This window comes from Chelonoidis abingdonii, chromosome 8 (assembly GCF_003597395.2).
Source record: "Chelonoidis abingdonii isolate Lonesome George chromosome 8, CheloAbing_2.0, whole genome shotgun sequence".
Classification (NCBI taxonomy): Eukaryota; Metazoa; Chordata; order Testudines; family Testudinidae; genus Chelonoidis; species Chelonoidis abingdonii.
In genome coordinates, this window is record NC_133776.1 from 2359263 (window position 1) to 2374041 (window position 14779).

The 14779-nt window shown below is 45.4% G+C and overlaps 1 protein-coding gene and 1 long non-coding RNA gene across 5 annotated transcripts in view; one reads left to right on the forward strand and one right to left on the reverse strand.

Moving 5' to 3' along the window:
- The window catches only part of LOC116823036 (uncharacterized), a 17751-nt gene extending 4701 nt beyond the window's left edge, over window positions 1-13050 (reverse strand). Inside the window, exons 1-2 of the long non-coding RNA XR_004373311.2 lie at window positions 12909-13050; window positions 3769-3876 (exon numbers count right to left, since the gene is read on the reverse strand). This is a non-coding gene — a long non-coding RNA (uncharacterized LOC116823036). The remainder of the gene's footprint in view (window positions 1-3768; window positions 3877-12908) is intronic.
- Window positions 1-14779, forward strand: part of LOC116823034 (putative cation-transporting ATPase 13A5) — a 61701-nt gene that overhangs the window by 29548 nt on the left and 17374 nt on the right. For all 4 annotated transcript variants that reach the window (XM_032777350.2, XM_032777351.2, XM_032777349.2 and 1 more), the window contains exons 14-19: window positions 3786-3936; window positions 6983-7069; window positions 9144-9300; window positions 12615-12732; window positions 13315-13439; window positions 14014-14177. In XM_032777350.2, the coding sequence (XP_032633241.1) occupies window positions 3786-3936; window positions 6983-7069; window positions 9144-9300; window positions 12615-12732; window positions 13315-13439; window positions 14014-14177 (802 nt within the window). The remainder of the gene's footprint in view (window positions 1-3785; window positions 3937-6982; window positions 7070-9143; window positions 9301-12614; window positions 12733-13314; window positions 13440-14013; window positions 14178-14779) is intronic.

Here is a 14779-nt window from a genome sequence, read left to right on the forward strand (position 1 = left end):
TCACCCACGAAAGCTCATGCTCCAAAACGTCTGTTAGTCTATAAGGTGCCACAGGATTCTCTGCTGCTTTTACAGATCCAGACTAACACGGCTACCCCTCTGATACTGGACACCATGTGTAGTTCAGTGTCTGTTCATGTGACGTGGAGAACAAAATGAGCTACACATGCAAATAAATTTGTATTCAGTGTTGCTGTAGCTGTGTTGGTCCCAGGATATGAGAGAGACAAGGCGGGTGAAGTAATATCTTTTATTGGAGCAACTTCTGTTGTTGAGAGACACAAGCTTTTGATCTTACACAGAATTCTTCTTCAGGTTCTGGCCACCGGGTGTCTCTTTCACCACCAGAAATTGGTCCAATAAAAGATATTACCTGCAAATAAAATTGACATTTATGTACTAGGAAATTCCACAAGGTGCCAACAAGGGCATCATTTCAGATTTCCATGGCAAATTTCAGTGGCGGTCCAGGGGCAGAGCCCCTATATTTAGTGGTCTGGGAGGTGTAGACCCCAGGTAGGTCTGGCATGACTGAGGAGCAGCTAAGCCAAATTTGAGTGGCTTTGCAACCCTATGCTCCAGATCACAATGGCAAACATTTGGAGCAGCTGGGCGGTTAACCTGGGCCCTGCCTTAGCAAAATTCAGGTTTCACTTTGACTCAGACATTTTTGGGGCTGGGGCTGAGCCTCACAGGGCTGTAGATCCCAGCCCCTATGAGCACAGGGAATGGTGCAATGCCCCCCTCCTGCCCTACTTCAATGGCATGTTCAGACTTTGCTCAGCAAGAAGCCATGCTGATGACTTGCCAACATACCAGTATGGGCTATTGATGTCTGCACTGATCTAATTAATAAATCTGCATCATTACTCCACTCCTCCTTAAACAACCTCCTACAAAGAGACTTGCCGTGGGCTAAGCTGGGTGTTACTATGGAGTTTCAGCAAAAACAAGGAGTCCTTGTGGCACCTTAAAGACTAACAAATGTATTTTGGCAGAAGCTTTTGTGGGCTATAATCCACTTCATCAGATGCACGAAGTGAAAAAAATACAGAAAGCAGTATAAATATTACAGCACATGAAAAGATGGCAGTTGCCTTACCAAGTGGGGGGCCAGTGCTAATGAGGCCAACGCAATCAAGGTGGAAGTGGCCTATTCGTTTTCAACAGTTGACAAGAAAGGGTGAATATTAAGGGAGGGAAAATTACTTTTTGTAGTAACCCATCCACTCCCAGTCTTTATTCAGGTCTAATTTGATGGTGTCCAGTTTACAAATTAATTCCAGTTCTGCAATTTCTCGTTGAAGTGTGTTTTTGAAGTTCTTTGAAGTCTGGTTTTTGAATGTTACAATTCTTGATGTCTGATTTGTGTCCATTTATTTTTGTGTGTAGAGATTGTCCAGTTTGGCGAACATACATGGCAGAGGGGCATTGCTGGCACATGATAGCATATTTCACATTGGTAGATGTGCAGATGAACGAGCCCCTGATGGTGTGGCTGATGTGGTTAGGTCCTAGGGTGGTTAGGTCTTTATTCAGGCCTAATTTGATGGTGTCCAGTTTGCAGTTAGGTCCTATGATGGTGTCCCTTGAATAGCTGTGTGGACAGAGTTAGCAATAGTGTTTGTTGCAGGGACTGGTTCCCGGGTTAGTGTTTTTGTTGTGTGCTGTGTAGTTGCTGATGAGTATTTGCTTCAGGTTGGGGGTTGTCCGTAAGTGAGGACAGGCCTGTCTCCCAAGGTCTGTGAGAGTGAGAGATCGTCCTTCAGGATAGGTTGCAGATCCTTGATGATGCCTGGAGAGGTTTTAGTTGGGGGCTGTAGGTGACAGGTAGTGGTGTTCTGTTACTTTCTGTGTTGGGCCTGTTTTGTAGTAGGTGACTTCTGGGTCAGCTGATACTCACACCTTCTTGTCAACTGTTGGAAATGTGTGATGTCCATCTTGATTTCATTGGCCTCGTTAGCACTACAAAAGAGTGCCACAAGGACTCCTGGTTGTTTTTGCTGATACAGACTAACATGGTTACCACTCTGAAACCTATGCAGTTTCAGTAAAGGAATGTCACACTGCATGTGAAATATCCTTTTGTACTTTTAAACAACATAAAAGAACAGCAAGAATGCTTATACAGCATTTAACTACTTTAAAATGCTTTATAGGCATTAGTTAATTAATTTGCCAAATTACAATAAGAGCTCAAGGGCTAGATCTAAGTTGCCTGAAATGGTACAGATTTTGGTGGCTCACAGAGGGTATGTCCAGACTACCCGCTGGATGGGCGGGTAGCGATTGGTTTATCGGAGATCGATATATTGCGTCTCATCTAGACGTGATATATGGATCCCCGAACGGGCTTCTGTCGACTCCGGAACTCCACCAGGGCAAATGGCGGTAGCGGAGTTGACAGGGGGAGCTGCGGCCATCGATCCCGCATCGTGAGGACAGGAGGTAAGTCGAAATAAGATACTTCGACTTCAACTATGCTATTCCTGTGTAGACCAGGCCAGAGACTACAGGATCCACAAAGCAATCCTGCTTCTTGATCTCATATTGCCATATTCTGCATTGTTGAACTCCACATTTTGCCACTTCTGATTTAGTAGTAAAGTAGGATAAATAAATTATAGCTTCTCTTTACCATGCTGACCTAAAACTTAATGGGCCTCTTATTAGTTGAACATGCCATGTAGTAGATACATTCTAAGAAAACAGACAATGCTAGGCTGTGTAATAGTTGCGTGTCCTAGAGCCATAGGAAAGAGAGAAGAATCAAGATTATAGTGGGGGAGAAATAATCTAGGATGAAATTGTAAAGACTTCACTCAGCCCAAACTGGTTTATGATCCATTTCTGCCTCAGGCAGGAGGAGAGAGCATATTCCGGGAATGCTGCATTACACTGCATTGTTCAGGGCCTGAGTCTCATCTGACTTACCCCAGTGTAAATCAGTGGAATAAAACAGGTTTTAAAACAGGTGCAAGTGAGAGATGTCTCAGGTCCTCAGATGTTAAGGCCACTAGTATAAACGAAGGGGTTGGAGCTAATTCTCTGCACTGCACCTTATGTCATCATTTACACTTGTGCTAGGTGGATGTAAAATGTTAACAAGTCAGAATTCTCCACTTACACCAGCAGTGGCCTTTCACAGCTGTTGGCGCAGAGGTAAATAACTCTTTGTGCAGGGCAGTGGAGAATCAGGCCCAGCGAAGTCAAGCGTGTCATTTTGACACTTCACCAACACTCTGTTGGGCTCCCAACAGGAAACTGTTCAGTGGGATGTTTGCACTGTTGTAGCTGTGTTGTTCCCAGGATATGAGCGAGATAAGGTAGGGGAGGTAATATCTATCTTTCATTGGTCCTGTAAAAGATATAACCTCACCTACCTTGTCTCGCTTAGTGAGATGTAGCAGACTACAGGAAGTGTCATCACTCTTTTCTGTTTGTGTCCAAGATCTCTCTTTTAATAAATAACAATAGGAGCTGTCAAGCAGGGCTCTAAAGCTCCTGTGTTAACTGTAGTATTCATAGCCAATTCCCTCAGAGAGTAATAACACAGTGTGAAACTGAAATGTAAACTTCCATGCTAATTATGTTTAAGATACTTTTGGCTCATTGAGGAGGTTAGGCCTGTGTATGAAATGGACTGGGGCCTGAATTCTCAGCTGCTGCTAATAGGCGTAGCTCCACTGAAGTCAGCTGAGAGGAATCTGTTTACACCAGTTGAGGATCTGTCCCAGCAATCTATTTGTGAAGAAATTGGACACTAACCCTCTGTTTTAAATCAGTTTCCAGAACATCTACAGCTTTGCCTCTGGTACTCCTTTGCCTTGGGGACTGCCATGTGGAGCCATGGTGAGCTGTCATTCACTCATAGTTCTGGATGAGAAGATACAGGGAGACCCATTGGACAAGAAAATGTTTGAGTGCACTTGCTGGGTAACGTGACTGTTATTCTAACTGCATGTACACAGTATGCAAATCCTTGAAGGCATTCCCCTAATCATCAGGCAAGCAACTGCATACCTGGTGGCAGCAATATGTAACAGCTAGTGAAATTCCAGTGCCTGGACCACTAAATGAGTCCCTGGTCCTGGCCATAATAATTTCATAGCATTCTGCCTGCAGTTCTGCCAGACTAGTGAACTCTGGCTATTTTTACTAAATTCTGAGGCATTGCCACAGGACTGCATCTGCCTCTGGAGTTCTAGCAATTAACTTCCCTAAGGGCACCTGCCACACACCTGATCTGTCAGAGGGTTTGAAAGAAAGACTTCTTTCATCTCCCTGTGTGTGATTTGAAACCAGATTCCAGGGAGGTAGTGAAGTGCCAGCCCCCTCCTCATGAGTAGCAAGGCCATGGCTCCTGCAACTGGCTTCACTTCCTGCAGTGAGAGCCTGCTGTAGGACAAGAGGGGAAGCAACCAGCTGGTTCTGCATGGATGCAGTCAGGGAGAGGAGTATTTTATCCCATCAGCAAAGAGATACGCTGCCCTGTCCTTATGGAGGCCTGGCTAGAGACTGTAGCTAAGTAGACAGCCACTCTCCCCTGGGGCTTAAAGAAGAGATGCTTGGGAGAGAAGCAGCTGTGGGAAAAGGCACCAGGCTGAGATTAAGGTTGGATTAAGGGCTAAGGCATGGACTGCTGGTGACCTGGCCGTTGGGGGAGGCTAGCCCCTGGCCCCTCCCCCTCTGCCCAAGTCCCATCCCTCCTCCCTCTCCCTTTTTGCTCCCCCTCAGAAGCCCAGAGCACCCCCACCATGGCTGGGTGGTGCGGCCACAGAGCCCCCAGCACCTGAAGCACTGGTTGGCCGGGCAGCACAGCCCCAGTGCCAGCCATCCCGAGTCCCTGTGGCAGGCTGGCCAGCCCCAGCCCCAGCCAGCATGGACCAGGGCAGAGTGTTGGGAACTGCAGGAGCGGTCTGAGGATGGAGTGTGAGCGGGACCACGCCAGGCTGTTTGGGGTGCCACAGCCTCTCCCAGCCTATGATACCTGCCGCCCATGGCTAAGGGGGGGGGGGCATGTGAGAGCTCTCCCACTGCATATCCCTCCAGTAAGTACTAAGAAAAAAATATGGGATGGTTGTCAAACAGCTTGTACTGTTTAATGAATAGAGTATGTCAGCTTCTTAAGAAAATGTTTTACATGAATGGAGAACATTTGAAATAAGAGACAACATGCAGGTGTGTCATTCAGGTTCACAAGCCTGGATGGTCTAGTATCCTTGCTGTGTCCACTTTTAAAATAAGGGGAGATGAAGACCTGGGGAACATCTGACTTACTTTTATGAAAGACTGTGACTCAGTTTCCCATCTCATCTTGTTACCTGCCAGGTGTGAAAGTGTTAATTTCTTTTTTGGAACAGAACAAGCAATGCAATATCTTTGGGGATGGTTAGTCTATTCATGCTTCAGGTATCAGGAAGTAAAAATCACTAGGGGGTAATTAATGCAAATCCCTAGACAGGTAAACAAGTCTATAGGAGTACCACTCTGGGGAAATTGCATACAGTGGTTTTGACCAGTAGACAGAGAACTGAGAATTGTATAAAGTGAGCAGCTTGCTATGGGAGAAGGATCACACTCATTCATTCCAAGAACTGATAAGAGGCACAGGCTCTACAGAAGGGGTTTGAGGGACTTTCAAACCTACCAGGGTCTCCATGTGGAAGATGGGTGACTCCTGCTCAGACAGGCATTCACATCACCTGGGTATAGTTTTCAAATTATGTTTTCTCTCTAATGCTTTGGTTCTAAATAGATATTGACTGGTCATTGGTTAGCCCTGTCACAGTGGCTGAGAGAGAGAAGGTTGACAGATGCTAAACAAAACTCAGACTTGTTAAGGTGACCAGTGAGTTGTAGGAGAAAATGGCAGCCTAAATCCCTGGTCTGGAGGGAGGGGGATGCAGGTTCCTGCCCAGAGAGAGATGGTGGGTACAGGCCTGAAACCCAAGTAGGGTGCCCTCAAATAGGCCGTGAAAGGGTCAGAAGTACTTAACTCAGAATGGTGACAACCCTCAATCCCGCAGAGTCCCATCATTCTTGCTTTGTGGTCCTTTCTGCCCCTTCCTCCCCCAAGCAATAGCAGCATGGCTGATGTGTGGCTGTGCAGTGTGGTTTATGATGGAGATACTGTGCATAATGGAGAGGAGAATTTTGACCTAACATGGGTGAGAACACATTAAAGGCCCTTTTCTAAACACAGATACACCTGTGCTTTTTATACAAGCATGTTACATTGTTGTTTAGCGCTCAGGAGAAGTGGGCATTACACTTTGGGGATTTACCCACAGAGAGCAGGTGTTCACAGCATGAGCCGATGAAAAACGTGATCGCATGTAATCATAGACACCCTAGATTGTGGTTGGCAGGCGCCTCCCAGCGTATCTAGCCAAATGCTCTGACTGAAGCAGGAAGGGCCCAGTACTACTCTTTCCAGAGACTTACCTAACCTGTTTTAAACAAGGTATTATGACATAACCAATTGGTTCATTGTCTAAATGAGTCTAGCTTCAAAATCTTGTAAAACTCATAGATGTTAAATTTACCTGTATTCCATCACCCTTTGTGTTTACACTGGTGACAGACATATGAAAGCATGGAAAGCGTGTATGAGGACCCATGGGATCAGCCCAGGGGAGCTGAGATATCCAGCTTCTGCTGGAAGTTTTGTGAGCATGACATTTTGAGTAAAGGTATGTTTTCTGGTTGATTGGCTTTTGGTTTTTTGCATTCTCACAGCGCAAAAAAACAACAAAAAAACCAAACAAACCGCACTTGAGAAATGTTGCAAAGTCAAATTTCAGAAGTGCAAAGAAACCAAATGAAAAGGTGAAAACTTGAGTACAAAGTTTAACCCCCCAAAGACGGGAACTTTTGCACATCCTTAAGTATACCTGTAGCCACAGGTGTAGGTTGAATATTTAAATGCTTCCAGGTTAATGTCCTAATTTTATTGTTGGTGTAATTTTCCCCTCCAAAGGAAATGGAAGATTCCAGTACAGCTCATAGTAAGGCTGGAGTACCAGATACAAGTGTAATCGTTAAACCAGGACCAAACACTAGAAATGTGAGTTCTGTGTTTTTAACAGAAAGAATATGGTGTGTATGTAACTCCTAGCAGAAGTAACATTCATTTATATCTCCGATGTCGAGAACTGGCTGACAGCTGTAAATTGCCTCAACTGTTCTTTTATGCTATTTTTGCATCTTATGAAAGGTGTTGCTGTAACGGGGTCAGCACCTGCCTCTCACAAATGCCCCCTTCTCTGACTGACAGTGCCTGTAATCTTTCAGTTCTTTCCAGCAGGGCAGCACCCACCTCTCGCAAGCACCCTCCTCCAACCAATGGATCTCTTGGGGGGTCTTCAGTGACTCAGTCCTCCGACCGAGCCACCTACACTGTCCCCCTTCCAGGGTACACTGTCCAACCGGCCCTATCTCAAAGTCCTCAGTAATGCCCTGTAGCACTCTGTGGGCACCAACATCTCTGAAGCCCGGTCCTCAGTCTGACCAACAGGGCCTATCTCAATACCCTAGTTGGCCAGCTTACATGAGAAGTTCCTGCTCTGGAGTGGAGCAGCATGCCCAGGGCTTCCTCCCTGGGGACTCTTCGCCTGGCCTTTAATCCTCTGACCCCAACTCTTCAGCTGGGTCAGTCTAATCAGCCCCCTTCCGGGGAGTAACAGTTCCATACACTGTCCCTGCCCTGGACCTGTCTTAAGTGAATCCTGGCAGTCAGCCAAAAGCTATTCCCTCACTTCCCCAGTCCCTACCGGCCTTAGCCCTTGCAACCAGCTCGGGACACCTCCTGCTTACCTAGTCCCTGCAAGCAGAGTGTACTCACTCCCTGCAGCTCCTTATATATGAGCCTGCTGGGCCTTCATTGGCTGCTCGCTGTAGCCATTCTAGGCCACTTGGAGGACCTCTCCACTGCTCCTTTCCTGGGATGGGTGTGCCAGGACTCTGAGGCCTCCAGCAAGGGGCCTTTGAGCCTAGTCCACCCCATCACAGTCTCTTTGAAAACTTGTCCCTGTGTTAAATTGGAGGACGTCAGTCAGCCACACTAAACTGGCTGTTTGAGGACGTACAGGCAGGGGTGAATCCGTCTTAAACAGTTCCTGTGAATGCAGCAAAGCAGCATTTCCCTGAGAGAGAAATATACAGGGCAGGGAAGGGGAGGGGGACGAGACAGATCTAAAGGAAGGGACAGAGGTAGAACAATGTTTGCAAAAACTAAAAATGTAAGAGAATAAAATAAATGATCAGAAGATGAGAGAGAGCAGAAGAGGGACAACAGTGGTGTGAAATGAGAAGAACTACTTGCTATATGGGTAGCAGCAAAGTTTTGCTGCATGTTTCTTTCACACACTTGGGAAGACTCTTAGAGATGAAAAATAGACATTCTAAGAAGTAAAGACAGATGCCTCCTGGAGGACTCCTCTACCATTACCGACAAAGCAAATATGCTTTTCTAGGCTATTCAAAGTGAGACCTACGCAGGGAACAGCTGACAAAATTGAATATTAACAAATCACCTGAACTGGATCAAATGCCCTGTTACCAGACTGAACTAATCTATAGGAAGAGACGTGCATTATAACATACTGAAAAAAATAAAAATAAAAAGAATAATACAAATATTACTTCACTCCAAGTGTTTCTTCCTTAGTTCTCAAAGGATTTCACATAAATAAATGCAAAATGGCTTATGAAAGACAGATTAGAACAAAGCACAAACCAGGTTGGAAAGCACAGGCTGAATATCGGAGGGAAAACCCACTGAGGTCTGTAAGCTGTGGAATAGTTTGCCACAGGAAGCAGTGGTAGCAAGCCCCATCTTCAGAGACAATTTAAAAGCTATCCGGGACTGAGCATTAAAGAATGTGCTATAGGGAACAGTCCTGGATTTTCTAGGGGAAGTGTATGGAAATAGATGAGAGATCCAGTTGTACAATTTGTGTCTAGTCCCTGTGATCCCACGTGCAAAAGGTAGCAAGTGAAATGCCCTCAGGCTAATTAACTCAACTCCAGAGAGAACTCATGATAGGAAGCAAGTCCCAAGCTAGCCAAAAGACAGATTTTATGTTTGCAAAATGAATTGAGTATCTAATTAACGTCCTACCTTCCTGACCTTTCCTCAGACTCCAGTGGATGGGATAGCAATCCTACATCAGTTCCCATTTTCCTCCGGGCTGCAGAGGATGTCTGTCATTACCCAGCAGCTTGGGAAGGACCAGTATGATCTGTATATGAAGGGAGCACCAGAAATGGTGACCAGCTTTTGCAGACCAGAAACTGGTATGGAAATGTATATATATGTATAAATGTACATATCTTTATTTTTGCTCAGTCCAAAAGGGAATTGCCCTTGAGAGTTACTGTGCACCTGTAAATCTCATTGATACAGCTACCATGGCCGCACTCGCATGGTCCAATAGCTGATTTGATCTACAGTCAGATGCTACGATGATTTACACTAGCTGAGTTTCATTGACTATTTACATAGTGGACAACTGGCCCCATAACTGGATGTTAGCATGTCCAAATACCTGATTTAGATAAGCAGTCATGGTCATTGCATGGACAGTGACATGCATATCTTTGATTAACAAAAGAGGTAAGAGCACAAGTACAGTTTCCAGATATGTACATTCAGCACTGTAAGACTGACCAGTCTCACAGAAGCTTCTATCTGAGTGCTGGGAGAGGAGCTACGTGAATGTAAATTATTGTTAACAATAACTGCTGTAGAAAACTGCCAGTTTTCCTTTTTCCTTTTTGAAATTTGAACCAGGGCTTCTATTCCCATTCTGCTAGCAAACATAAGCTCCTTTTTTATTGTGAAAACACCACTAACAACTTGAAACTCAGATCAGATTCACTGAAATGTTTTCCAAGTTTCATGAAGATTCTGAGCAAACATGGGATGGGACCAATGCCTGGCTGTGTTTTTGAATGGCACTGGAGAGAAACCAGGTGAAAATGGCTTTGTTGAGCCACTCTGGGAGATTTTGGGGAATGATGGGAGGGTGCAGCTTAGCCATCACAAGCCTAATTACGTAAGTCTCTGAAATGAGTTTCACACAGTTCTATCAACCCAGACAAGGAAAGCATCTTAAACTGATTCCTGTTCTGGTTTCTCGAGTTTGTTATCCAGCCGTTTTAGTGTAGATGTTGATTCACAGTATAATAAATATTTAGGCACTATACAATGCAGCTACAGTATGACATACTGCTTTTTTCCAGGTCAAATAGGTAGACTGTCCTAAAGTTACATTTGCCTTTAAAATCTCTACATGAAATTATCAGAACCAATTGTAGATTGCAGGCATGAGCCCTAGCTACTTCCAACTCACACTCAGCACAACTGGGGGAGGACAAGAGGCAAAAGTAGCTTTAATTCATCTTTGTGCCTCTCTTAGTCCTGGGCCTTCCCCAGTGTAAATGATAGCAGTCACAGAAGCCTCTCATATCTATGTCATGCCCCGGGCCCAACCCAGCCCATTCACAAAGCTGCTTGCCATCAAAGAAAGCTCCCACTGAGGCATAGAAATATTAAGTGATTCATCCAAAAAGTTACACAGCATTTAAGTGGAAGAACTCAGATTTGAAAGGGACAGAGCAGGGTCAAACCTGAGGTTGAGAGCAGTGGAGAAGTTCATAGCCAAGTTCCAGGCTGGGGCCAATACTAAGGACCAGAGTCCAAGTCGGGTCCAGGTCAGGAGGCGAGAGCCACTTCAAGGCAAGGTCAAAGCCAGACATTCCAGGGCAGACGTAGTCATGGTGGCATAGAAGATCCACACTGTTGCCTGAATACTTCCCAGAATGCTCTGTGGGTTTACATAGGGTTGAGTGCCAGTCAGGAGCCATGGGGCTGCTGTCTGTCTCTCTGAGGTGAGACTTCGTGTGGGCTGTGGTCAGAGCAGGTTGTGGGTAGTGGAGCGCAAGCTAATTACAGCAGCCACTGGAAGGGTTGCATGGCTGGCAGCTTTGCATGCTCAGGTTCAAGACCTGCTAGGCCTTACATTACCCCCTTTCTAGGGGCACCCTCTGCTGGTCTGGGCTTGCCAGGATGGCCTATATGATGCGGGGGCCTCCCCACACTGGCCCTGACAGGGTTGAATTAGGCCAGACAAGCCCAATTAAGCAGGAAACGGGAGATATTTTATGAGGAGGCTGCTAACTGGAAGCAGGATCACAGGTGGGTTTTACTGTGGCATACCAGAATACAATCCAGGCCCCGGGGGGAGTGGGCGGGCTGTGTCACTTCTGCCCTGCAACCTTGGGTGCCTTACAATGCCTTGCTGAAGTATGCCTTGTTGTCCCCGGGCTGCTCAAACTGTATGCACGCCACACCCTGAGTATCTGCGCAACTGCAGCCTGCCAGCCACACTCTGTCTCTCAGCAGCCTGGGTTGTACTGCAGAGTGATCCCAACACACCCCCAGTCCCAGATTTTCCCTCGAAATGTATGTTTTGTACTGCCCAGTCCTCTTCTGGACAATACAATGTATATTAAGTCCATTATTTCTTTAAAACAATAATATGCACACAACTTGTCACCCCAAATGGAGTTTCCCAGACGCTTCAGTTTAAACACACTGGATTAAATCAAACAAGTTTATTAACTACAAACAGAGATTTTAAGCATATACAAGTAATGAGGCATAAAAGTCAGAAATGGTTACAAGAAAAATAAAGATAAAATACTACTAGTGCCTAGCTTAACAAACTGTTAAATTCAAAGCAAAACTTTCTCACCACATGTGTTCAGCTGTCTTACTGACCAAACTTCTCAGGTCAGGACCCCTTCACCCAGGGTCCAACAAATGCTTCCTCGCTTGAGCTGCACTGAACTTGATTGGCAGGAAAGTGTGGTGGGGCGTCTGCTCCTTTTTCTAATCCTGTCCCCACTTTGAGAAGCATTACCAGCTGGGAACAAGGCAGCAGGCAGTCTATGTGGAAGGGAACTCCATGCTGTGTCTTTGCTAAGGCCAGGTCTGTGCTACAGACCTATATCGGTATAACTGTGCCACTCAGGGGTGTGAAAAATCGACACTCCTGAGCGACAGTTATATGCATCTAACCCCCCATGTAGACAGCACTCTGTCATCTCTTGGATTTACCAAACAGGAGCCATAAGGCTGCTATCTCTCAGACCCCTGGAGATGAGACTTCCTGTGGTCTGTGTCCACAGTGGGTCTTGGGTAGTGGTTATAATTATTGCTGGATGGCACAGAGTGTTGTTTGGTGCTTAGCTGCTCTGCAGGCCTAGGTTCAAGACTCCCTCAACCTTATTTAAAGTGCAAGGAGGCCCTGTGGTTAGAACAGGGACTACTCTAACCACAAGACCTCCTTGTACTTTACTTACTTTTTAAAGCACAAAACAAACGTGTAGTCCAGTTATTTGAAATATTCAAATCTAGTTATCATCTCCAGAGCCTTTGGATTAAAAACAGCTGATCATTTGCTGAGAAAGAACGTGGTATTGGTAAATGATGAGCATGTAATATGCAGAGATTAAGCCATAGAAGAAAAGAACCAAAGACTGGATGTTCTTTAAGTCACTTAAACCATAAGACTTGCCCACATATTCTTTTCTCCTCTAAACAGTCCCAATTGATTTCGTAAAGGAGCTTAAGGTTTACACAACCCAAGGTTTCAGAGTGATTGCACTGGCACACAGAGCATTAAACATGGGAAAGGATGTGGAACTGGACAATTTAGAGAGGTAAGCTTTGCTAATGTCCTGTTATCGCTGCTGGATACCTCTCCACACTAACTCTTCAGGACCTGCCAGAGGAGAGGGAGCCGGGAATAGCTAAGCCATTTAGCATGATCCCTACACTGCTAATCGCCAAGTAAGCTAATGCTCCTGGTAAATGGGTTAAACTCAGCCCCCATTACCTTAATCTTTGCATTAGTTCTATGCTGGCATGTGCCAGCCCAGCCTGGCGAGCAGCTGGGGATGGGAGCAGAAAGGACGCGTGTCTCCTCCCCATGTATGCTGTCTTCCAAGGGGTAGAGCAGTTTTCTGTTCCTGAAGTTATCTGGCATCTGTGTGTGTGTGTGCGTGTGTCCTGGCTACGCTTCCTGCTTAGTCCACACAGCCATGTTGCGGAGGCATGGCAGCTTGTGCAAAGCTGTAGACACGTAAATGCTCAGTGAGTCATTTTGCTTCGCATTCAGGATCAGTTACGTTTCGCTGGAAAGAAAAGTACAACCTAGTATGGATTCTATATCAAACAAATGCTGCTCCCGCCCCAAGCACTATGGAAACAATCTCTCGGGGTGTTTTTATCCTCATTCTCAGGGAGGAAGTGGAGTCTGACCTGACGTTCCTGGGCCTTCTGATAATGGAAAATCGGCTGAAGGCAGAGACCAAGCCTGTGCTGGAAGAACTCAGCACTGCCCGCATCAGGAGCGTTATGATCACAGGTATCATCTCAGGGCCTGACCCTGTAGCCCTCCAGGTACAGAACTCCCACGTTGGACAACAGGAGTTCCATGAGCTGATGGCTCACAGGATCTGGTCCTCGGACTTGCTGTCCTTGTTACATTAGCTCAGGGGTAGGCAACCTATGGCATGCATGCTGAAGGCGGCACACGAGCTGATTTTCTGTGGTACTCACACTGCCCGGGTCCTGGCCACCGGTCTGGGGGGCTCTGTATTTTAATTTAATTTTAAATGAAGCTTCTTAAATATTTTGAAAACCTCATTTACTTTACATACAACAATAGAAGGAGACCTTCTAAAAATGTTAAAATGTATTGCTGGCATGCCAAACCTTAAATTAGAGTGAATAAATGAAGACTCAGCACACCGCTTCTGAAAGGTTGCTGACCCCTGCACTAGCTCTAGATTAGTGCAATGCCCCTGAATTAAACAATTACAGTAGCATACTCCTGGTGTAACAGTGGAGAATCGGCCCTCTGGTGTCTAGAAAAAACTGGGGGGATGAACACTTGTAGACAGAAGAGATATAATCTGCCTCACTTGTTTATTTGACAGGTGACAACCTTCAGACAGCTGTTACTGTGGCCAAAAATTCTGGAATGATTTCCAAGACCAGCAAAGTGATTCTCATTGAAGCAAGTGAACCAGAAGGACCCGCTCCAGCATCCATTACCTGGCAACTAGTGGAAGATAGCAAACAAATTGCAGCTGGAATCACTGTAAGCACAACTGGGGGACATGGTCACTTTTCAAATGCCGATGGGATTTAATGGAGCACTGAGGCTTTTAATATGTGAAAAGCGTTTTTTTTACTACTTTGCCCAATAGACCTGAAGTTGCTGTGACATGAAGGAAACATGCAGGATTTTTTTTAAATGTTCCATCAGCTGGGGAAGTGATATTTGATACAGCCATCAGCTCAGAACAACTCATAAAATATAATAGCACTCTGCAGATATATAGCACGTCTCATTCACCTAGTAGGGCTCTATGGTTAAATACAACTAGAAACATATGTTGTGTCTGGAAACAAACTTCAGTGTAATTTCTATAGCATAATTGCCAATCATGTTGGTTAACATGTAGTAATTAACAAGTGTTAGACCACAAATAAGTAGTCACATGGAGACAGGGCCACAAAGTTTTACGAAGGGATGGTAGGTGAGGTAAATATTATCCCCATTTTATTGATGGAAAACTGAGGCACAAGTGGTTAAATGTCTTTTCCAAGGTCTGTGACAAGGTGGACAGTGAAACCCAGGCTTCTAGATTCCAGTTCTCTAGCCACTAACCACAATACAGTCATGATTTGTGCAATTAC